Below are 24,277 nucleotides of genomic sequence, written 5' to 3'. Positions count from 1 at the left end.
AATGTGATTGCTCGCCGGAAAATCATGGAGCCTTTGCAACGGAAAAACGTTTTATGTTGTTTACTCTTTATTTTGTCTTCAATTTTAACTCAGAGAGTTTTAACATTACAGGAAATGCATAGGTACTTCATTGTTTACGAGTACTTGGCGACAAAACAAAAGAACATCTTCTGAACTGAAAATCGATGGTTCAGGCTGTCTGTAAAGATGAAATTCAAATAAGATCGTAAGTTTAACTAGTTGTATCGGCTTTTCCTTCTTTTTTACGTTTACTTATATAAAAGACTGCAAGGCGTATCTCCAGCCATTCATTTTGATTTTTTTGGATTAATTTTAGTTCACGGCAAAATGTTTATCTGTCCTGGCACCGCAGCACGTGGCTTTCAGTTGGTTTCCCTTTTCCTATTGGTCAAGTACGTTCTCAAGTGTACTTGGCGGCGTACTTCGGCTTCTTTGAACTACGAACGTTACCATGGTCACTAAGCAAAGTTCAAGTTGGTAGGTTTTACCCCTTCACACTCAAAGTAGGTTTCAAGTGCACTTAGATTATACTTACAAGCTCTAGTGTGAAGCCCCCAAATATATCGATTGAATTCAAAGTGGGAAATTTAAGGCGTTGACGTCTCAACAAGCTCGCACCGTTACCGCCTTAGCATTTCTTGTGCCGACACACAAAACAAGTACTGACATACATAAAAAAGAAAAAATACTAAAATGAGCTATCATTTCAAGAAATGTTATTTCGACTTGTAAAAGTAGGTTTCAAATCTCGGTTCTCATTTCAGGGTCACCTCTTCTTGTAACTGCGCTCAGGATTGGCTTTTTTATTTTGTTTCTTTTATTGGTATGTGTAACTTGTTGTTTATTTTGCATTTAAATAAACCAAGTATACAAGTATTTGATTGCAAGTTGGGCATGCGTATCGGAATTAAAGAATTCTGATTTCCCCGCGGGAACAGGCAGCATGTCTTCTTCGCACCTTGGCCTGGCCAAACCGCCAGTCGTTTCCTTATAAGTCTGGTTTCCATATGATCGCGGATCGCAGATCGCAATAAGGTCTGCGATCGTCTGCAATCATATGGAAACCAGCCTTTAGAAAGAACATGGTTCTATCTTCTGCGATCGCGATCGCAGAAGTAGTTTCCATATGATCGCAGACGATCGCAGACCTTATTGCGATCTGCGATCATATGGAAACCAGCCTATAGAAACTGAGCTGTGAACATCGTAGAGTCCGTGCGGGAAGATACAATAGAACATTGACAGAATAAATTTAAAATTCGTATGCGTTTTTACCTCGTGAATGATAAAGCTTGAGATTTGCTAATTTGTCTTTGCGGCTCAGTTACATGACCGTTTTTATACTAGATGACGCATTATCGTTCTCGACGAACTTGGGCAAACAGTTGTTGTTCGTCTGGTTATTCGTCTCTAGTATAAAGACGGGCACAAGACGGATTATCCGTCTGGACGAACTATTTTCCGTTGTGCGTCGTTCAAGACGAACAACAGAAGATAATCCGCCCTCTTGTGTCCGTCTTTCTTATAGAGACGAATAACCAGACAACAGCAAATATTTTACCAAGTTCGTCCAGACGGATAATGCGTCCTCTCAAAAACGGCCAATATATTTTGTTCAAAATATTCTTTTAACAGCTTAGGTTATTTTCTTTTCAAGAAACGTTTGGATGCCATAACGTTTACTTCCCACTTGCTCACTATGTCCGCCATCCATACTGTGACGTTGAAACGCTGACTGGTTGACAAAAGTGGGAGGAGCTATCGCTTTTATAGTCGGGGTGGGTGGGCGGGGATGTTAAGGGCCTCTCGCCCCAGGCGCCAACGCATTTCGGGGAAAGTGCGGCAAATTGGGGGGTAGGGGTCGGACAGCGCTTGACGGGAAGGACTTGCCAAGGGGCAGGCATTCGACATTCGGTAGCGGGGAGTGGGGAGCGAACCACCTCGTTACATGCTACAGTGACCGATTACCAATTCTTCACGACGCACCTACAGAAACTCACAAGGTTTGTTTGAATTATGGTACAATGTAATACAACATTTATATCATCTTCTCTCATATAAACACAATCACGGGGTCTTTGTCGCATTACCAAAATAATTTACCTCATCTTCAAAACAGACAACCTTTAAAGTGAAAATTGCTTTGGCATAAAACGCCAACGTCTACAGCTAATCATTTATCCCAATTCTTTTTATTCTTAAATGCTGAGTTACCTGCTAAACTCAAGTTCCTCATACTTGGTTTCCATAACAACAGAAGTTGTATTAATTAGTCTATAAAGTTGGCGCGAAAGTTCATGTAAGCTCGGAAAGAACTCGAAAACGCACGATAAACACGCGCGTACTCCTCTCGCGCACGTTTCCGATAACTGGACAGTGCGCTTACCCCACAGGCTAAATAACAAAAAGATACAAAACTCTACACAGACCTACAATACCAAATAAACCGCACACAAGAAGAGCCGAGAAGCAATGCTCCAATACATTCAACCGCCTATCATTATATTTTACGTCGTTTATCCTAGGAAGTCTTGGGACACTTTTAACACATGAAATTTACAGAAGGCCGTATTTCCTTGCGTTGTTTGCTCCTTAGTACACGAAGCACACGGGACCTAGTTGAATAGTGAATTTCTGTTCAATAAGCTTGTCCCCGATATCATAAACTGCTACATCCATGACGGGTAAGGCGTTCTTTTGTTTGGTGTCAATCTCAAGGACCGTCTGATGCCATGAACTATCTTTACTCTGCAAGAAACAAAGCGTAAGTCAAGTCTAGTTTGTCTTACTGTAAATTAAAAAACAAACAAACAAACAAACAAAAAAAAACAAAAAAAACAATGGCAGGCGCCCAGCACTACATCAAACACTCAAACTATCGAGCAGTACTCTCCTGTGCTGTTTATTATGCTGTACAAGATGGTTCAAACGTTTGAGTCTGTGGATGAAATCCTAAAATGTGACCATTCAAATGAAAGCTACTGAGCAGTACTTTCATGTGGTGCTGTTTATTATGCTGTACAAGGTTGTTCTACCTTTTTGAGTCTGTGGATGAAATCCTAAAATGTGACCATTCAAATGAAAGCTACTGAGCAGTACTTTCATGTGGTGCTGTTTATTATGCTGTACAAGGTGGTTCTACCTTTTTGAGTCTGTGGTTGAAATCCTAAAGTGTGACCATCCAAATGAAAGCTACTGAGCAGTACTTTCCTGTGGTGCCGTTTATTATGCTGTTATGTGTTATGTGCTATGCTGCTATTATCCTACTGCAGCAAGCTTTTGAATAAAATACTGAAGTGCAACCTTATAAATGAACGTTACTGAGCAGTACTTATATAAAGTATATTTATACTTATATAAAGTATAATTTTTATTTATTTTTTCATCGAAGAACAAAACGAATACAACTGACCGCAACAACGAAAGTAAAATTGACTGAGGTAAGATCTGAGCGACGCGGTGATAAGCCTCGAATGACGTCACTAGGCCTTGTCTCCAATTCACTCGGTCGTGCGGAAAACACTCCAAACTTTAGCGGGCATAAAAAATCGCCGTTTCAACCAAAACGAAAATTTTTTTCGCAGTTCTACTAAAAAAAATGTAAACATTTTGTTGGAACCAAAAACTCCCACTTATCTAAAGATGCTTTATGCTGAGTTTCTACTTACACCACAGCTGTTTGTGATGACTTTAGGTTTAGCTTTCTCTGATGAGGTTAGTTCCATTTCGTTGTCTCCTTGTAGCTTGATTGTGCGGTCATCTTCTTCTTCCCATGCGCGGGAATTATAGCAGTGATACGTGACAGTCTGGGTAATGCGCATGCTCAAAAGCCTCAAGAACTTCATCTGAGCAGGGTCCATCTTATATTGAATCTACGACGAGAAGAGAATCGAAGGTTAAATCATGGGGGCAAAGAAAAACCGAAGGTTCCACAAAGCAGAGGAAACGACTTGCTCAACATCTTGAGGAGAAAATGTTTTTGAGCGATGCTTTTCCGGGGGCGACGTTTTTCTGAGGGAGGCGGTATTGTACTTTGGTTTAATACAAGCCTCACTGCTTGCAAATGCAAACAAGTTACCATAAGAAGAGCATGATTTACATCTCATGATATTATGAAAAACAGTGAGGTTCGTATCAAAAGAAAGACACCCCACCCTCACTTCAATCAGAGGCCAGGTCACTAAGCATACAGCTGTAAACTGGTTAAATGGGATATTAATTTTTGAATTAAACATAGCCACTCGCCTTTCGCGAAATGATAACAACAGCAGCACGAAAAACAATAATTACAACGAAAAAAAAAAATGGTATAAAATGTCAACGCCAAGAACTTCACCGGAGTGGCCTTTCATTTACAAAATCATTCAAAGCGAAATTGAGACTTTTGTCGAGTTTCCTTAGCGCAAAAAGATAAAAAGTGATAAGCTAGTAACAAAGTTACTCACTAGCTGCACATCTGGATGTACTTCGCTGATCCATTGCTGAGACCGCGCGTCATCAATTGTGATCTGCCAAGAGAGAAACTGGGAATTAATTCAAAACTCGGAGGCAGGGCGGCGGAACGGTTGGGGCGACGGACTTTAAATCCTTAGTTGTTGCAGGGTAGTCCCGAGTTCAACTACATGTACACGGCCAAGCTTGTAATGTATCTAGGCAACTGATCTGCCTCCTATCAGCTTGGATTTCAGCAATGCTAGGGTGTTTTCCATTTGTCAGAACACATTGGCCAGACAACAACAACAACAACAACAACAAGAACAACAACAACATTTTTATTTTCACATTTCCTTTTAAGATAGTATTGATACATATATTCAGTTCGTAAACGGAACGTACCAATTTGAAGCATAAGTTCTATCCTATTCCTTCCACTTTCTTCAAAATTGCGCGTACCATTTTCGGAGTGATTATTTATCAAGATTTTGCAGCACCATCCCTTCAAAATGACGCATTCAATTTACAGACTGGGCGGTCTGGCCAAACAGTTATGGCAAATGGAGAGCGTCGTTATTGAGAACAAATAAAGAGAAGAGAAAGTGCTGCTTTTGTTACGACATCTGCAAATGGTTAGACTTTCTAGTCTTCTCGGATAAGGACGATAAACCGTAGGCCCCGTCTCACAACCCTTGTTAGTAAATAACTCTGTGGGACGTTAAAGAACCCACTCACTGTTCGTAAAGAGCAGGGGACGTAGTTCCCGGTGTTGTGGTCTGGTCTTTGCGTGTGTATTCTCATGGTTGGGTGGGTAAATGCTCGGAGATATTAGCTGCATAAGCTACTCATAAAAGTCCGAAGGTGAATAAAGATATGATGATGATGATGATTATGATGATGATGATGATGATGAACATTGAACGATTTATTGATTTATTTACGTATTTAGGTAAAAAGAAAACAAATAGCTAACGCACATTTTCCTTCTTTGGTTGGACACAAGCCCTCTTGTTTTCAAAGTCACAGAAGACATATTCTGCGTCACTGGTACAGCCTTCATTAGGGTCGATCCAATAATAACCTGTACACCACACACAACAATAACGTTATAAAGTGTATACGCTTTATTTAGATTTACGCCTTCTAAGCACAGGATATTACAGGTTTCATTAATATGATTAGTCTCTCTTATGCCTGATATATATCACAAATAAACCATCATTTATACCTTTACATTTGGAAAGCCCGTGTCTTTTTTAAATGGAAAATTTTTGCTGTACTTTCATCGGCTGTTTCTCCTTCTACCCTTTTGCCTGTTTTTTTCTTTTTCTTTTCGAGAATGTATTTTTTTCAGTGAGCGACACAGGCATACTCGGAAAAAGGAAATCTGAGTGCTCCTATCAGGAGTCGAACCTAAGACCTTCCGATAACTAGTTCGGACACTCTACCACTGAGCAACAGGAGACTCGAAGTTGGTTTCAAAAAACACTTCTCGATGTTTGAAAATCGGATGAAACACTCTTCCTCGTGTTTGTTATATTCCGTCAAATTCTATAGAGCGAAACTATTCATGAAACAGCCGGTTTTTCTTTTTTCTTAAAGTAAATGACAATCAAGAGGTGCCAAGTTTTTCAAAACGTCACGAAAACCGTTTGAAGGGAGAATGGGTTGGGTAAGTACTTACCGCTCTCCACCGTGACGTCACTATCGAGCTGAAGGTCTCTGCAGGACCGCGCTGGGTGATATCTGCTGCCCTTTTGACGCTTGTAGTTGAACTTAAGATTTGAGTAACTATCCAAGATCTTTTTCATAGCAGGCCTCTGAAAGCGGAGAGAAAACACAATTAACACTCTGTCGGAACTTCTTCTCTGGACAATAAACTCACACTTGCGTTAATAACTTTATTTTCAATCAATAACTTCATTTTCAATCAGAAAATGTAACACGACATCCTTTCAAAGATCTTTCTTTAATAGAACTAGTAGAATATGGAATGCTTTAGCCGCAGATCTTAGACTATCTGTTACTTGTTCTTTTAGTTCTTTTAAAGTGATTCTTTACCGTTACCATAAGCAAACTCTTGTTGCCTCTTACAACCCTGATGATCCTCGCTCGTTTAAATCAATATGCTTGACCTGTAAGGTGGCCCATAATTTAGGAAAGAACATTACTTGTTGTTTTTTTAGACAATTGTAGTTTTCGTTTCATTTTAGTGTTCTGTGTTCTGGGCCCGCAGTAATTGGCGTTCGCTGTTGCGGTGTCCCCGTTTGTACCTATACGTATTTATGTACTATTGTGACATAATGTATTACTATTATTATTTTTCTTACTTTTTACTTTTTAATGTTTCATTCTAGTTTGATTTTAGTATGGTCATTTATTTTAGTCTTGGCGAAGTAAATAAAAAATATAATAATAAAATAAACAGAACAGAAGTTATAATTACGAAACTCTCCTAGTCAAGTTTACAGCAATCTCTCGCCATGTGGTCTCAGTTCACAAAAGCAAAAAACAAACAAACAAACAAACATACAAACAAACAAAACAATCGATAACAACATCCTATAATATTTATAGACATCCGCTCCCACTGGCCCCGCCAGCTCTGGGAAGGGACGCTGTTTCCAGGAGAAATCATACAAAAACTAAACGATTACAACAGTAAAGTTTAAATCAGTAGCAACCTGAACAGCGAGTTCTCACAACTCCGTCAAAACTAATGAGTTTTTACCACCGTTCCTCTGTGCTCTTCACGGTTTCCTTTCTGTGTTGGATGTATCTTACTGCTACTTTTAGGAAGACCTCGGTTTTTAACCTTCCATTCTAACTGAAGGATTGTATGGTGATACGACAGAAGCTTTCGGTGTTGGTTATTAAAGTGAGCATGGATTCCTGTTATTTTCTGAAGAATCCAACACGGTTTATTAAACGTTTGCTTTTGTTACCTCTAATACAGGAGTTTCTGGTGTGTTCTTTTCAGAGCCTCTCTACAAAATAGAAAAAAAAAAGTTTTACCATATGTCAGGGCACCCAGTAGACAAGGAGACGTTGTTAAGACATCCATGGACGTCAATCTTTCCCTAAATATTTTCGTTTGTAAACACACGTTCAAAAATTCGTCACTAAAAGAAAAATGCTTTTTGCAGCCCAGGGCAAACTGTGGATCGTTTACAATTCACAGTTTGCACAGGACGTTTCTTTTTTCTCATGCCCCTTACATCATCCAGTAGAGATTAGATACTGATCTGTGCTTGGGTGTCAAGGGTTAGCCTTAACTGGGTCTGGTTTCTCTCTTCTAAGTTGCTCCATTTTTTTTAATCAACTAACTGTAAATAGTTACTAGAGGTTAACTCGACAACCTTACGGTTCTTTAGCCTCTAGGCTCCAATTACCTAAATTGCTTTTCTTATTATTCTCTTTAATTAACCTGTGATGTACGATCCTCTGTAACTAGTTAAAGTGTGAGTTAATTAAATGCTGTTGTTGTTGTTGTTGCCTTGACTCAAGCAATTTGACTCGTTGCGTCTGTTCTCAGTACGACCATTCAAATAACAGACACCAAGCGGCACGTTGATGTAGTTCAACACGATGTCCTATCATGTTATGGTTAGATACATTAAAACGTCTCATTTCCTTACCTTTCTGCTGGAATATAATCGACGCGAGTCCGGCAGGGGGCCCTTGTCACCACTACCCATAATCTAAAATCGAAAAATAGATATGGTTAATCTTCATTCCTAGCCTGCCCGCGAGAACAGACCGCGAGAACAGACGCCTTTTCCGGGGGGGGGGGGGGGGTACTGTTTTAGATGGTGCATACTGTTCAGTTTGTCAGTCATGGGTTGGAGACTAAAAAATAAACAAAATTGAAAAAAAAAAAAAAAAAAAAAACATTTTGAGTCTCTGAAGGACGGTGCCTACTTTTGTTACTACGCATACGTTCTGCGCATCTCGAGATACTCGGGTGTCCTGTGAGTGGTGCGTACTAATACCGGGATATTTTTGCGCAGTTTAAAACTATGCGGAGAAAGCAGAACTTAACAAGCGCTCTTGATATCCAAAAAGAAAATCGGGGGTAACCACGCATTTTTCAGAGATTATAATAAAGCTTCAATTTGGAAAAAAAATGCCATACATTGCTTTATATTTTAGTGTTTTTTTTAGAATAATCGTTGCTTAATTATCTCTAAAAATGCGTGGTTACCCTCAATTTTCTTTTTGGATTTCAATAGCCCTTGCTGAGCTCTGCTTTCCCCGCATAGTCATAAGCCACAGAAAAATACTCCCTTATTAGTAGGCACCGTCCTTAACGAAAGTCGCACGCATAACGTTTCGCACCCTGATCGGGTGCTCTGACCAGAGATATATTGCAGTAAGCCGTATGGCGAGCTACAGGTCTTTTGTACAAGGAAAGGGAACCCAGTAAAATGGACTACTGACAATGCTCGTTTATGATGCAGGTCCTTCAACAGTATCGCTGGAATAAGGGATGTTAAAGCGTCCCGTTTGATGACAAAGTAAAAGAAATTTAGCGTCGATTTTGGTCTTGAAGAAAAAGCACAATTCAAGCATTTTGTCAAGTCGTGTTAGAAGTCCATACCAAACGAACAAGAAGTGAAAAAGGAATCACTTACGGCTGAACTAACGAGGTATTTTCCAGGAGGTCCCTAAATAAGAAAGACAAACAAAAACATCAACAAAAACGGACCACACATTGTTCATCTGATTATTGACTACTTCCGTTCCAACCTTGTAACATGAATTCCCATTTTGTCGGTTACAACACAATGGAATCTCAACGATGTTTTTCTGACTCTCCATTACTAATAAAATATCATTTTACTGCATACGATAACGTGGATTTTCAATCACTTATAAAACTCTACCGTTTACTAGATAACATAGTTTACAATAAACATATAGTTTTAGCCTGCGGGTGAGATGGCACGATCATGTTTGGGCATGCGCGAGAGGTTCACGTGACCCTCGTGGAGCCTACCGCGCGCGCGCTCCAACACCGCGCCATAACCCAATCCAGAAACTGTGAGACGTCTGGTGCTTCGATGTTGTTCGTTACCAGGGTGAACCAGGCAATATAACGACATAAGACGAACATAATGACATAGAAATATCTCTGTGTCGTGTGATCCAGGTTTGCCTAACTAGCTTTGCTCATAAACAAAAAACTCTTAGAGTTTCTTGAAGAAGAAACGACCCGTAACCAGTTTTTATTGATTTTTCCAAGTTTGGTCACACGCTTTGTAGACACAATCAATGACTTCCAACACCACTGGAACATTGGTTGTTAGGTTTACATTGATCAGCGTTCCAGATAATTAAGTCAGGGAGTCAATGGAGAATATTGAGGAGTCATTCATTTTTCTCCAAATCTTGTTAAGAACACCATTTATTTTGTTGGGTCAGGAAGCCAGCTTTGTCGGGGTTTTGGCCTGAGACCCCGCCCTTCTCTGGAACACTGTCAGTGATGTAAAAATGTCTATGAGGAAACTCGTAAAACTCATACCTGAAGACCTGGTGGTCCAGGGGGGCCAGGATCTCCCTAAAGAAATAAAACGTACGTTATTATATGAGCAAAGCACCATACGGGATGAGCAACATCTCCCCACAGGGCGCTTAAAGATTACTGAGCACAACTCAATCATTGACTTCCCACGATGTCTGAAGGCTGTCAAAGATTATGCGAAGTTTTCCGAAGATATTCCCGAATACAATAGGAAAATTCGAAACATAGCAAATGTTATTTGAACTATTGTCCCCTATATTTAAATGGATATTGACTGAGATATTGATTGAAATAGTCTCAGTCCGGTCGCACGGCCGAGAGCCACAGCACCTGAGTGGATTGACTGGTAAATTCCTCTCCAGGAAGTATTTTGCCAATTTTCAGTATTCCTGTAACCCCCCCCCTCCCCGCTTCCACTATCCCAAATCCCTGAGATATTTCCTCACATGTGCTATATCCCTGTAGCTGTTTTCTCCACACATCCTGCATCCCTATTATTTTCCTACAAAGCACGCTTCCCACTTTTTCGCTACATACCCCATATCGTTGTTATTTTTCCAAAGATATCCCACACTACTGCAATTTTTCTCCCTCCCCCGTGTTCTCGCTATAATTCCGTATCCTGTTATTTTCCACCAGATATCGCGCATTATTATTATTATCCTGGTATCTCCCCCCAGATATCGCGTATCCTGGTATTTCCCCCTCAGATATCGCGAATCCCTGGTATCCCCCCCCCCCAGAAATCGCGTATCCTTGTTATTTTTCCCCAGGTATGGCGTTCCTGGCATTTCCCCCCCAGATACCGCCTATCCCTGATATTTTCTCCCAGGTATCGCGTATCCCGGTTATTTTTTCTCAGATATCACGTATCCCTGTATTTTTCTCCCTAGAAATCCCATGACCCCACATTTTTTCCCAACATGAATTGCATTCCAAAAACCCATACTAGTCCCTACTAGCACCTCATCACCGTCAAACACAGTTGAATGTTGTCTGGATCGAACAAGACACTTACCGGCATCCCATCGTTACCCTGAGAGAGACAACAAAACACAAAAGTTAATTTCGTTCAAAAGAACGTAAAGTTGCTCAAACATTTTGCTACTAAGGTGCAATGGCATTATCTTGATTTTTTGATAAGTGCAATCCTCCATTGAGTCTGCATTCTTCATTTTGTTTGCCATAACTGTGGCGAAATAACATTTAGGCGAGGTTAAAGTCGAGCCAGGGAATGGTCAGCGGTCCTTTCGCAAGTCGTATATTGGGCACCCTTAGGAAATAACAGGGGTGTTGCTTTGGCAACGTTTAGCTCGCTTTTCCTTGGAGGTATGAAAGACGTTACTCTGTGATAAAGTTTTGAAAGGCAGAGAACGAGAGAACAAAACAATGAAATCCAGCCTTACCGGTGATCCACGCTCACCCTAGATGAAAATAACGAGAGAAAACTAGAAATTAATAATTCACCGTAAACTCAGAGGAAAGCAAAGAAGATCGGATGAGGGGAGGAGTGGGGACATATAGAGTTGTAAGTGTCCTCGAGCTCAGGAAGGCTGCTCATGCGACAATCATTTTGTGAGAGAGGGAGGCCCAGGAGGCAAATACCGATGCCTAACCATGAAAATGCTTGTTCGAAAGAACAAGAATACGTTAGCGTTTCGTCCATACGAGACAATTGGACACGGGTACAGTCCTATAGTTCCTTCGTTCTGTTTTAGGACCAAAAGCAGCATGATCCAGGAACGGTAGGTCACGGGTAAAATAAGGGTTATTTGTCTTCCACGCGAACCGTTACAAATTTTATTTGAGATGTCTCATTCTCCTTTAACGCAGTTATGAGCGGTTAGGAAATTCTGGGCAGTCAGTTCACAATGCGGGGCCACACGTTGCATAGAGGGTGAATTGTCTAACTTGTAACCCGATAACGATAAATTATTGTAAAATAAAACTGGTTAAAACGATAACTTTTGACCAGCTGGTGAGAAATCTTTGCTCTTCATCTAACAAGACACGACTTCGACGTTCAACGCCGTCGCGGCAATCGTTCTTTTTCAGAATAGTGGAATTCGTTACCGATAGACATTCATCGTCATCATCTTTAATTATTTAGACACGGAAATCTCTATCGGTCTCTGGACATTTTAAATCGTCATTTAATCAAGCCTAAAATTAGAGCTAAGTTTTATACATTGGTTGTAAAGGGAAAAAAACAACAACGACGATTTACACGTGTAAAAAAGCGAGTAAGGAACGAAAGAGCTAAAAAAAAAAAAAAAAAAAAAAAAATTAATAATAATAATAATAATAATAATAATAATAATAATAATCAACTTACAGTTGAACCAGGGTCGCCTTGAGTTCCCATCGATCCCTGTGGGGATAGAAATCAATCTTTATTTCAGATATTTCACAATAATCCCACGGCAAATATTTCCGCTTGTATGTGATTGGTCAAAAGGAGTTACGCCACGCAGTATTCTCCCTATTACAACTATATAGGTAATATCCGATGATATCCCCAAGTGATATCCCGAGTTTTCAAACTTGAGTTGTTTCAATGCCATGAAAGACAATATATGAAGATTTCAAGATGGAAGAAAGTTTTGCTGTTGGAACAGACCCGGACATCAACGTAATTGTTGAACTGAGCAAAGCCGGAAAATACTAAAAGCCAACATCAGGTGATCATACGGACCTTTTTAGTTAACATCCTCCGCGGGTTGTCAGGTAAAAATAAAGGCACGGTAACCGTACTCGGCTTCAAAACTATGCATGGATATTTGTCCTTGGATAACATCCTTTTCTCGAACTTCACGTTTTCCTTGATATGAGAGAGACTGTTCGCTTCTCCGAACAGTAATGAAATCTTGTAGTGACTATTTACAGGCTTGTCACTTATCAGAAAAAAAAATTCCCTGACCTCAAACCAGTTTTCACTGGCTACCAATGACAAATTATTTGGCAATAAATCCAGCCACGAGGCCTCAGAAATCAACTCCTTTGCATTACCCGGCTTTGCCAACAAGGAAACTCGTTCTGCAAATCTAGCAGCTAGCCAAAAATAAAATTCCCAGACTTTTGCCTGACCTTGATAAAAAAGTTTTTTCCTGACTTTTCCCTGCCCGTGGCAGCCCTGATTAAAGTGATTGCCACGCAGAAATACTTGTCTGTGGTGCTGTTCATTTTTCTATAGTTAGTAAAAGACAATGGTTGTGAAGCCAGACAAACTTCGTTGTTATGTTTTTATTTTGTTTGGCCTTGACCGTGCACAAACCACAGTGAATTTTGAAATGCGATAGAGCAACTGACCAATAGAAACGTTCGTGTTGATATTCAGCTGTAATGTGAAACACAAAAGGATTTTGCACGATCGCAGCCTTTCCAACATAAATTGCAGCCCCGTTGATGTCAACTTTGAAGACGTTAATGTTTCGTAACCTAAGTACGTAAATTAGCTACGATTTTACGCTATTTGAAAATCATTCCCTGATTTTGAGATTGCGATGGTTTGCACTATGAACATGAAGGGAAAGCAAAAGAGATTGGACAACCAACCTCTGCTCCTGGGTTACCCTGTGCACCAGGTGAACCTTGTGTTCCTTCAGTGCCCTGTGCAACAAGAACAAACTTGTAATAAGATAGTATTTCGTGGTAATAACGAATAACTTTTCCACAACTGGACCAATTTTTGATATTCAAACGTCTTACAATTGATCCCAAAGAGGGACAAATATTTATTCCCGAAACCAACACGAACAACACGCTTTTATCGTTTACAAGGAACGGACAAGAAAGACTCCAGTTGGGGGAATTTGGATGTGCGATGGCACACTTTTGGAACTGAATACGCTAGAAGAATACAACATACTCATTGGCAGATATCGACGCCAATCAATAGAACTCGATGACAATGGGCCATTTTACAGTTGTGTAGATCATGTTGTTCTTATGCTAACTAGTTTGCATTCACACATGAAAAGCAGTGAGGTCTGTATCAAAACAAGGTCATCCCCAGCCTCGCTTCCAATCCGAGGCCAAGTCACTTAACACACTACTGTAAAATTGCCTATTCATAGTAATCAAAACGATACAGGGAAATTTCATTTGTGACTATTGCTGCTTGGTCATCGACTAGCCAGCGTCAACCGAGATCAATTGCCTTTCGTCGACTCGATACCTGCTACACTCTTTTCTTTTTATAAGAATATTGTTTTTGTGGCCCAGGCTAAATATTCTTATTTTTCTGCCGTTGTTAGGCTGAAAATATTCTTGTGAATATTCTTAGATCATAGCATAGTTAGTAGAGACATGTGACGTCATGGCGGTCATGTTGGTGGACAGGAGCAATGAGATTTTTCGCCTCTGGGAGTTACCTGCCATTTTATGCAAACTTTGTGAACAAAGTTTCTTTTTTTTTTTTCCACCAACATGGCGACGATGCAAACCATCTATTGGGGTATCAATTACAAGTGCTTGCTGTCCTCTATCATGATGAACTGTCACATTAGCATCGAACATTTGGCTACTGCAGGTTCTTATCGTTTTAGTGGCTAGTTTTGCCGTCTAGAGAAAGGAAGAATTTTATACGGTTTAGTTAAAACATATAATTGTATTGTATTTACAAATTTTCAACACACAAAATTATATTCTTTTCAAAATCTCAGCCTCGGGTTTATTCTTCAAATGTCCTTAAAATTTCGCAAATTTCAGCCTCGATATTCTTATAAAATAAATTCTTGTTAAAAAAAGAGTGTATACAATCAACTTATTTCCGACCGCTAATCTTCTGCAAGCTAAACCCGCAATAGTCTCCTTCGCAGCCGTTTTTGGGATGTCACGCGACGTTCCCCCCCCCCCCCCCTCTTACCCAAAAGAACTTCTTGGGGGGAGCGTTGCGTGACATCCCGCAAGGGAATATACAAAAATCCCCCCTCCCACCAAGTGTCATGTAGACGGCAATCAACAGACTAATATGATAGATCCGAGAATTAACTTAATTTGCAGTGCACGTTGAGGAAATAAAGAGATCGGCACACGAGGAGAAGAACACAATCTTTGACTTCAGCAGGAACTGAAATCTACGATCTGGGATTTGATCACCGTTGCTCTAGCGACTGAGCTACGAGGCTAGATAGGAGCAACGTCGTTGGTGATAATGGTAGTAATTACTGCTGCAATGTGAAACATTCATTGTACCAATCAAGTGACTAGCCTGTGGGCCGGGTGGACCTCTGGATCCATTCTTGCCAGTTGTGCCTGGCTCTCCCTGTTAACGAAGAGATAAAATTTTTCGTAAAGAAACTTCAAAATAGTTCATTATACTTTTCGGTTACAGATTTGATTTAACACTAAATCGCGCAAGTTGCTTATGAAAGCTACTGAGCAGCACTTTCCTGCGGCGTTGTTTATTATGCTGTATAAGGTGGTTCTAACTTTTGAGTCTCTGGCTGAAATCCTAAAGTGCGACCATTCAAATAAAAGCTACTGAGCAGTACTTTCGTGTGGTTTTTTATTATACTCCACAATACAAGGTGGTTCTCACTTTTGAGTCTCTGGCTGAAATCCTAAAGTGTTTTTCATGAAAACAGCTGACACTGTTAACTATTAACCTGGATATTTTCAGGGTAAAGGAGAAAAATAACATGTTACCTCTACGCCAGGTTGTCCCATCTTGCCAGGTTTTCCAGTGTAACCCGGGTCACCCTGTAAACACATCAATCAAAGTAATCCATTAGCTGTTCATTTGCTGGATACGTAAGCTCCTAAGGTGCAGAGCTGTCCTGTGTAACTAGACTGCGAGCAGTCGTACTTTTTATCTCAGATCACACGTGCAAAATGACGGTAAAATTACGCAAATTAGAGAAGTGAACGAGGAGGGATTGGGGAAAGGGAGGAAAAAGTCCGCTGCTCCTTAGATCAATCGAGAAGAAAGAGGTTGCTCGTAGTCTACTATGTAACTCTACCGTATTTAGGGTTAAGGACTGACTCGAAACGGTTCGCTTTCGTCTATTGCGATGGGTAACTGTATTAATACGTTATTATGGAGGAAATGAAGCAAGCGACTCCGGTTTCAAAACTTACCTTTATTTTTTTCTTCTTCTCCCCTTAAGTTTGAAATATGTTTCACTTCATGTAATTTTACGTGAATGTCCATGTCATTTTAAGAGATGGAAATGAGTGCTGACCTGAGAATGGGGGAGTATCATGATGACTTGAAAAATATACAAACAAACAAACAAACCCGTTCTCCTGTACTGCCGGTGTCACCCTCATCTCCTTGGTCTCCTTTAGGACCCTGGAAAAAACAAGTCAGTAAATAAGAGCTTATTTGCCCAAACAGTAAATCCAGCTGGATATTAGTTACTTGCAAAATCCTGGAGACGACAGTTTACACGTTTCACTGTGTAGAGCAAAACAAGATGTAAGTACATGTGTTAATGCAATGTTCACAGACCCACACAATAAAATCTATCGCGAGATTAAAATGAGCGTAGATAGCCGACTATGGAATGTGTGTTTATCCCCATTTGGTGATGCTTCTTGAAACTGTATTTTTTTTTCAGTGCAAAGATATCTATAATTGTAATTGTCACATACACATACAAAATTCCGTCATGAAACCGTATTTGTACTCTCGGCTACAAAAAATGAGCCATAAATAACGCGACCAAATGGAATTAATCGTTTAATCCTTAATTTCAAAGAAAAAATTCTCCTATCTCGTTCCCATACTTTTCTTATAAAAGTACAGCGGAGAAGTTATTAAAATATCAAGAAAATTCACCTTGGGTGATCATATCCTTAATTCTCATGACCTCAAGGGTTGAACAAGCATTGATATTACAAGGAGAAATTTGATGCTGATCACTGTTAGGGCTTAAAGGTTTAAAGGCAGATAGCATTAGCATGTGCACATTCCTATCCACAGTCTTCTCTGTTTCTGCAGGTAAAATATCTAAATAAATGCATCCAACACTTACAATAGGTCCTTGCGGTCCTCTTTTTCCAGCTTCACCAGCAATACCATCATCGCCCTACATTGTATCAGGCATTGTTTAAAGGTTGCACACAAGGGGACATGAAGCGGGACATGTAAGAGGGACATGGAGGAGAGACATGTAGCAGGGACTTGTAAGAGGGACAAGATGTAGTTGCATGTAATAGGAACACGTAGAAACAGGGACATGTAGTAGCGGGGACATGTAAGAGGGACATGAAGGAGAGACATGTAGCAGGGACATGTAACAGGCACATGATGTAGTTGCATGTGATAGGAACATGTAGAAACAGGGACATGTAGTAGGAGCGTTTTTAAGCGTTTTTATCGGTTCATTTCTATGTGGTAGCGGAGACAGCTTGCGAGAGCAGCGCACATAAAACGATATTGAAAATTTGGGTTAGTTTGTCTCCGCTTCAATTCATGACACAACTGCATATCAGTTGAATTTGATGCAACATGTACGGGGGATAAAATTTTGTCGCTGCAACAGAACTTATTCGTAAAAAACTGGGACATCACACAAGGGACACGGTCTCTACAACATGTACCCACTTCACATTCTTAACACCTAGCACTAGAACGAAACACTCTATAGGCGGCAAAACGAGCTTCCAGCTCCGATTGGAGTAATTTAGGCTAAGATATGTAATATTATGAGCAGAAATAGGGCTGCTACAAGTATAATAGGCCATTAACGAGTTGTTTTGAACCTCATTATGAAAGCGAGGCTTCGTCCATAGTATTTATTTTTTGTTGTCAAAGTTCGCGCCATTTTCTCAACCAAGGGAAGCTTGGGGTGCGTTTTTTGGGAGAATCCAAAAACGGATTTGTGATCTCAGATCATTCGGATCTTGGTGCATCAAAGGAACCGACGAATCCACTCTGGACAAGGCTTCGTCGCTTCCTTTGATGCACCATGATCCGAGTGATCTGAGATCACAAATCCGTTTTTGGATTCTCCCAAAAAACGCACCCTTGGTCAGAGTAATTACTTTGGTTTTGGTTTCACGACACTCAATCGAAAACCGCTTTAGCTGAGTGCCAACAATTAATATGTGAGAGAGAAAAAGGCGAATAGGCTGGCTAATAGTTATACACTACTTACAGTTTCACCAATGATGCCCGTTTCACCAGGTTCCCCGCCAGGACCGGGAGGGCCAGAAAATCCCACTACGCCGTCAGTACCGGGGGATCCCCTCTCTCCCTGCTCACCCTAAAATACAAGTAAAAGAAAACACGTCACACTCGACAAAAGGAATCAGATCATGTTCAGACAAGAGTTCTAATAGACACTTCTCCTAAATGGCGGCCGAAAATTCAAATAAGTTAAAATTAAAAACGTTTACCAGCACTAGAAAGAGCACTTTTACTTTAGTAACCCTGCAAAGTTTCAGCATATCAGGTGTAATATCAGCTGAGGAAATGTAAGTAGAAAAATGAAAAATTTACAGACATTTGTATGACTGGGGGTATGACGTATACCCCCAGTCATACAAACGTCTGTAAATTTGTCAAATTTTATCTTACATTTCCAAAGCTGATATAACACCTAATATGCTGAAACTTTGTAAGGTTACTAAAGTGAAGGTGCTCTTTCCAGTGCTGGTATCAGGTTTTCATTCAGTTCAATTTTAACTCATTCAAATCTGTTGCCGCCATTTTGGAGAAGGGTCTATTGATTCATTGAGCTCTTGCATCGGTTGTGATTGACAAGAGTGACTACTATGATCTACGTCAGTCAGTCGGTCAAATTCTCATTCAAATTATTTCTTACTATCAATATGTTTCCTTACATCATCTCCAGGTTCCCCGGCCGCGCCGTCGTCTCCATCCTCACCATTGGGACCCTAATTTATGATACAAACATTAACATACATTAACACACGTTAGCCCATGCTGGTTTTGACAGGTTGCTTGAGTAAACTAGAAGATACCAACTTTCCATACCTGGATGGTAATGTAAAAGTTTAATGGATTTTGAATTTAGCATACTGATTTAATCAGTCAATAAGTTTTAGATTGATTGATCTCCAAGGCAACGTCCTCTAACGAAGGCATTGAACACAAAGACAAACTAACTGCCAAATCTAGCGATTTTGCCATGAACCTCGCGATTTTTGTTCATTTTTCCACGTTCTAATTACAAAGGATCTAGATCTTGTTCAGAAAAAAAATTTAGAGTGAAAGTTGAAAGTAAGTTTAAAGGACTACTGGAAAGCCCCTCGGTAATGCCAGGTCATTTAGGTTAGATTACCTACAGAGTTTTCTTCACCTCTGATTTCCACAGTTTCTCAGTAAAATTAGGGACCTTACGTTAACGCCACGGCAACGAGAAAGTGACAAAAAACAACAACAACAACAACAAAAGGTTTAATGGGCAAAAAATGGCTCTGCACGTCCGTTAAAAATTTGGGGATTTTTCTCTGCGATGCTACTGATCATGTCCCTAGATAACTAGCCCATATTTCACAAGATAAATGGGTTCGAATAACCAGAACGGAAGTTAAGAAACGTGAATGCACATTTCTAAGTGATTAGGTTGGTGTAGGCGTTGCCTTCGTGGTTGCAAAAGGTCCTATTTAATTTGCGAGTTAACGTGCGAGAAAGAACAAGAAGGAATATATTTATTTATTTATTTTTTATTTCGCCACTAATAAATTACATTGCAAGAAAAGTAAACAAATACACATCACATTAAAAAAAATTATATACTTGAACTAGTTACATGTTTACGAATTTAAAACACTTGATAAATACATGTATACAGTAATAGAGAATGTCAACGCAAAGCTTGAATGAAAGGGGAAACCTCGTGCTCGCCTTGATTAACGTTTTTGGCTCTTCTTCGTCAAAATGCTTCAGTAAAATGTCGGTAACTAAGTAAGTATAAATAAATAAATAAATAAATAAATAAATAAATAAATAAATAAATAAATAAATAAATAAATAAATAAATAAGTAAATAAATAAATAAATAAGTAAATAAATAAAAAGAACCGTGGGTCTAAAATAACGCGGGAAAAGAAAGACAATACTCACAGGTTGGCCTTTAGGTCCGTCTTTTCCAGACTTGCCAGTAGCCCCACGAAAACCCTGGAAATGTATTACAGCGTAAATTAGCCACGCAATAGGGTAAGTAAATGCCATTTGCAATTGTGCAAAACACGCCTCTTGGGAAGACTAGGTGGGGTGTACTTGGCTCACAAAGAACTTACCCTTTTTCGGCCTCTGCCTAGATGCAGTTTCTGTTTCTACCCCCCTCGAGGCGGGGATACGCCCTTTGCCCTACTTTAAAGGCCTCCTGGTTCAGTAGACTTCAACCAGGTAAGAAAAACTAGAACTTTGTTGTGATTCAAAAAGAAAGGCAATTCAGTCAGCATTATTTAATTAGTTTTGTATTAGAAAGAACAAAGGATCCTCGAGGCAAAGAAATGCACAGGCTCTTCCAAAATTGTCAAACCAGCTCCCCGATTAGTTAACAACAGCAACATTTGATGTTTACCGTCTTGCCAGTTTCTCCGGGACTTCCTCCCGCTCCTTTAGCACCTTGATCACCCTTGAAGAATACAAAATAAATCGAATGATTGAGGTGAAACAACTGTTCATTATATAAAAATGCATTCACCCTAAAAGGAACAAACCGTTTTGCTATACCTCCCAACTCAAAGACGTTTTCCGATTGGAGGAGAACGTGTCACGTGCCACGGGTCAAAAGTCACTAACTCTCTAGGACGAACAAAACTCACTAACTCCCTGGGGAAACAACAACTTGGACTTTCGACTCGCACGTGATCAGGGCATGCACCTAGAAACCGCGACAAATTCGGGATTTATAACACTTTGCAATAAAGTCGTAAGGTGACACCCAGGAAACAGTGAGTTTTGTTTCTCCTCGACCCTCAATGTTCCCAGAGGCGAACATTGAGGGTCTCGGGGAAACAAAACTTACTGTTTGCCTTGGGGCCAGTCATTAAGTGCTTATCGGTACCTCGGTAGAGAATGTCATTTTTATGCCAATACTAAGAAGCTAATTTGGAGTCACTTAATAAATATAAGCTCTTCGTGGTGTTCTAAATGATTATGGTAGTTCTTACAAAGTTGTACTTCAAAAGTTAGGCATTTCATCAAGACATGCTCATTCTTCTTTCTAAATGTGTTAATGTTTAGCACCCCTTTATCTTAGCTCGTGTTTCCTTTAAAGGAATACCGTATATGGTCTAGGTGGAGGAAACAAATTACATTTGCCAGTATTTAAGACAACAACTCATGGACTTCATTCGTTTGGCTGCTAGCTCCTACTCTTCAATAATGGAATGGAATTCTCTTACAGATGAAATGCGAACTCCCTCTACTGCAAAGAGTTTTAGTCGTAATATATCAAACACGAGAAAGCGTGTTTCATCAGACATCCAAACACTGAGAAGTAGGTTTTTAAAACGACTCCGAGGTGTTTGGATATCTGATGAAGCACACTTTCGAGTGTTTAATATCGCTTCTCAAATGATCAATAATTCTTGGAGAAGGCTTCTTCTTGAAGGCTAAAGTTGGCAAATGTTATGGTAATTAGGAACACATATCCAAACCACGGTCACAGTAGTAATTTTGTTTTTTGTTTTCTCTTGATGAATTGTTAATTGAGTTTGAGAAGTTTAGTTCGTAAATGAATATTTTTTTTCTAGATAATCATTGCAACAATCATAATAGTTTTGTATAGATCTTTTTCTTAGTTCATTATTTTACATTATTCTTACATACTTTGTATTCAGAGATACTAGCATTATCTTGCTACTCTATAGTCCGAATCGAAATAAAGTTCCTACCCACTGGTATTGAGACAGATGTCAGGACATGTGCCCGATCAAAGTATTGTCCGGTGCATGACTGTTATTTGCAGCTCTCAAAGGGATTTAATTGGATTAGCGGCCATGGTATATGAGCCATTACATGATGTCCGAGAAATAGAGACCACTAAATTGTCTTCTGGTTGTTCTTGCAAAGTGAAATCAGCAAGATCTAGCACTATTTCTTGACTGTTTTTTAATGAAACAGTTATTTCCACTCACTTAATTGTTAAGTGGATGTTTGAGCTTTAAAGGTTAACGACCAAATTAACTAACTGTAAGAAACTCCAGTGAAAACTGGTTTCAGTTTGTGAGCAGGGCTCGAGACAGCGGGGTACTACTGTGGCTAAAATAACTCCGCTTCATTGTTCTTACCATTTCGCCATCTGCACCAGGTGTTCCAACACGACCGGGCGAGCCTGGGGAGCCCTACGGACAAACAAACAAACAAACAAGATAAAATCAACAAAGTTCTACAAAAAAAACAATGCTATGTTGAAGAGTTTTTATGATGCAGTTCTCCAGACAGGCGATTATCTTGGTTCCTGTAGTCCTGGGTCGGGTTGTTGGAAAGCCGATTAACGTTAATCCACGATTAAAAGTTAACCGAGATTTTCATCTCGCTCGTTTAAAATGGTTTAAAAGGCTAATTTCAAGCTAAAGGTTAAGAAAAGTCTAAGGCAAAACTGACAGACAAAAATCGTTTGGGAGAATCTTTATTAATTATTAATTAAACTCGCATCAAAGTTCACGTTAATCCGGGATTAGCTTAATCGGGCTTTGAGCAACTGGGCCTTGTAGTATAGAGTGATCAGGGTAATTTTTAGCACCCCAAATTAATGTTGTTTGATTATATCTGAAAAATGAGTGGTTACCCCTTCCCTCCCCTTACCTACAAATTTCCTTTTTGGATTCAAATTTTTGCAAAGGCAACCACGCCAAAATAACTCTGTATTAAGAGGCACAGAAGAATGGCGCCACGCCTACTTCAGGGATTTAATTCAAAGTTTCCGACGGGCTTCCTTGTCACTTTCACACGGGTTTACCCCCTTCCTGGGTATAACTTCAAAATGTCATGGGTGATGTTTTTACGTGACGTGTCAACGGACGGTATAATACCAGGGACGTTGACTTCTCACAGCTAACATTAAAGGGGCAGTGTCACCTATTTTTTTTTTTTTGTTACTTTGAATAGCCAAAAAACATATTTGAATCGATGGAACCGTCAAAATAATGATTCATTTTTGTTAACAATGGCAATACTAATTCACAGAAACTAGTATTAATTATCTTTGGCTGCGGATGGCTAGGATGGAAATGGATTGCAACTTGAAAAAATTAGCCGATTTTTTTAAGTTCTTCCTGTGTATTGTAGAGAAAGTCGCTAAAAACTGATTATAGCTTGTTATTCTCCGGATAAATCCCTTAATATTTTCTTCCCGGCATTCCAACATTCATGTTAGAAAAATGGTCCTTTCTGAAAAATATGAGCAAAATTGCCGTGTCAGTGCCCCTTTAACAGTGTTTACTAACCTGGCGACCAGGGTCACCCTTAGGACCAGGAGGACCACTTGGTCCAATACCCCCCTAAACAATGGATCAAAAAAAATAGATCAGTACACATTCACAATATCTCTTAATTTCTTTTCTGCAAAATACTTATTTCTCATGTACTAATTATTCTTTCAGTTCCGGGTGGGCGCCTAGCATGGGACCTCTTGTCTGCCCTTAAAGAGAACCTCTGCTCAGAAAACAAATGGACGGTAAATTGTTGGAAATAGTGTTCAAATTCTAAATTTTAGTTTAGGAAGTAGAAATAACATTCAAGTGTGCTTAAAATTAAATATGATTTTCGTCTATTATCGCTTTTAAATTTCCCGGGCACGGTCATCTTGGATTTCATGAAGTCATTGCATTGCCGCAATTGTTAGTAAACAAAAGTAGCAGCAGCGCATGACAGCGATAATAGTCGACAATCATATCTAATTTTAAGCACACTTGAATGTTATTCCTACTTCTTAAACTAAAATTTAGAATTTAGACACTATTTCCAACAATTTACCGTCCATTTGTTTTCAGAGCAGAAGTTCCCTTTTATAAAGCTGTTGATGACTTAAATTAAATGAGTTGAATTCTCTCGCTTTTGAGCAATATTTTCCCGAAGAGCAGTTTATTATGCTGCACAAGGTGGTTCTCAACCTCGTTCCCAGGGTCTCTCCTCTTCACGTCCTAGGGAGCCAGGACGTGAAGAGCAGAGACCCTGGGAACGAGGTTGGGTGGTTCTAACTTTTTTGAATGAGGTTCTAGATAAAATCCTAAAGCACGAGAATTAATTCAAATTAAATAATATAATCAATACGCATCTGCCCTTCTGATTGCTTATCAATTTTTCACTGAAAATGAAAAAAGTATGTTTGTCACAAGAACATAGTTTAAAGCCTGGTTTAATGTCCTAGT

The 24,277-nt window shown here is 39.6% G+C and overlaps 1 protein-coding gene across 2 annotated transcripts in view; it reads right to left on the bottom strand.

Annotated features, from left to right (window-relative positions):
* Positions 1-2,194: 2,194 nt before the first annotated feature.
* LOC146474176 (uncharacterized) overlaps positions 2,195-24,277 on the bottom strand; it is a 74,039-nt gene continuing 51,956 nt past the window's right edge. The window contains exons 49-71 of one of the 2 annotated variants that reach the window (XM_085117429.1): positions 23,354-23,407; positions 22,196-22,249; positions 20,482-20,535; positions 20,019-20,072; positions 18,773-18,826; positions 18,085-18,192; positions 16,960-17,013; positions 16,221-16,274; positions 15,629-15,682; positions 15,192-15,245; positions 13,535-13,588; positions 12,315-12,350; positions 11,386-11,403; positions 10,998-11,015; positions 9,980-10,015; positions 9,090-9,122; positions 8,094-8,156; positions 7,401-7,442; positions 6,140-6,275; positions 5,433-5,536; positions 4,467-4,529; positions 3,690-3,893; positions 2,195-2,769 (exon numbers count right to left, since the gene is read on the bottom strand). In XM_085117429.1, the coding sequence (XP_084973555.1) occupies positions 2,614-2,769; positions 3,690-3,893; positions 4,467-4,529; positions 5,433-5,536; positions 6,140-6,275; positions 7,401-7,442; positions 8,094-8,156; positions 9,090-9,122; positions 9,980-10,015; positions 10,998-11,015; positions 11,386-11,403; positions 12,315-12,350; positions 13,535-13,588; positions 15,192-15,245; positions 15,629-15,682; positions 16,221-16,274; positions 16,960-17,013; positions 18,085-18,192; positions 18,773-18,826; positions 20,019-20,072; positions 20,482-20,535; positions 22,196-22,249; positions 23,354-23,407 (1,557 nt within the window). In that variant the 3' untranslated portion in view covers positions 2,195-2,613. Of the gene's footprint in view, positions 2,770-3,689; positions 3,894-4,466; positions 4,530-5,432; positions 5,537-6,139; positions 6,276-7,400; positions 7,443-8,093; positions 8,157-9,089; positions 9,123-9,979; positions 10,016-10,997; positions 11,016-11,367; positions 11,404-12,314; positions 12,351-13,534; positions 13,589-15,191; positions 15,246-15,628; positions 15,683-16,220; positions 16,275-16,959; positions 17,014-18,084; positions 18,193-18,772; positions 18,827-20,018; positions 20,073-20,481; positions 20,536-22,195; positions 22,250-23,353; positions 23,408-24,277 lie in introns of both variants that reach the window. The other variant, XM_085117428.1, reaches the window with a different exon arrangement.

Source organism: Pavona decussata, unplaced genomic scaffold (assembly GCF_977016875.1).
Source record: "Pavona decussata unplaced genomic scaffold, jaPavDecu1.1 SCAFFOLD_91, whole genome shotgun sequence".
Taxonomy (NCBI): Eukaryota; Metazoa; Cnidaria; class Anthozoa; order Scleractinia; family Agariciidae; genus Pavona; species Pavona decussata.
Note: the sequence above shows the minus strand (reverse complement) of the source record. Positions and strands in the feature narration are given on the sequence as shown.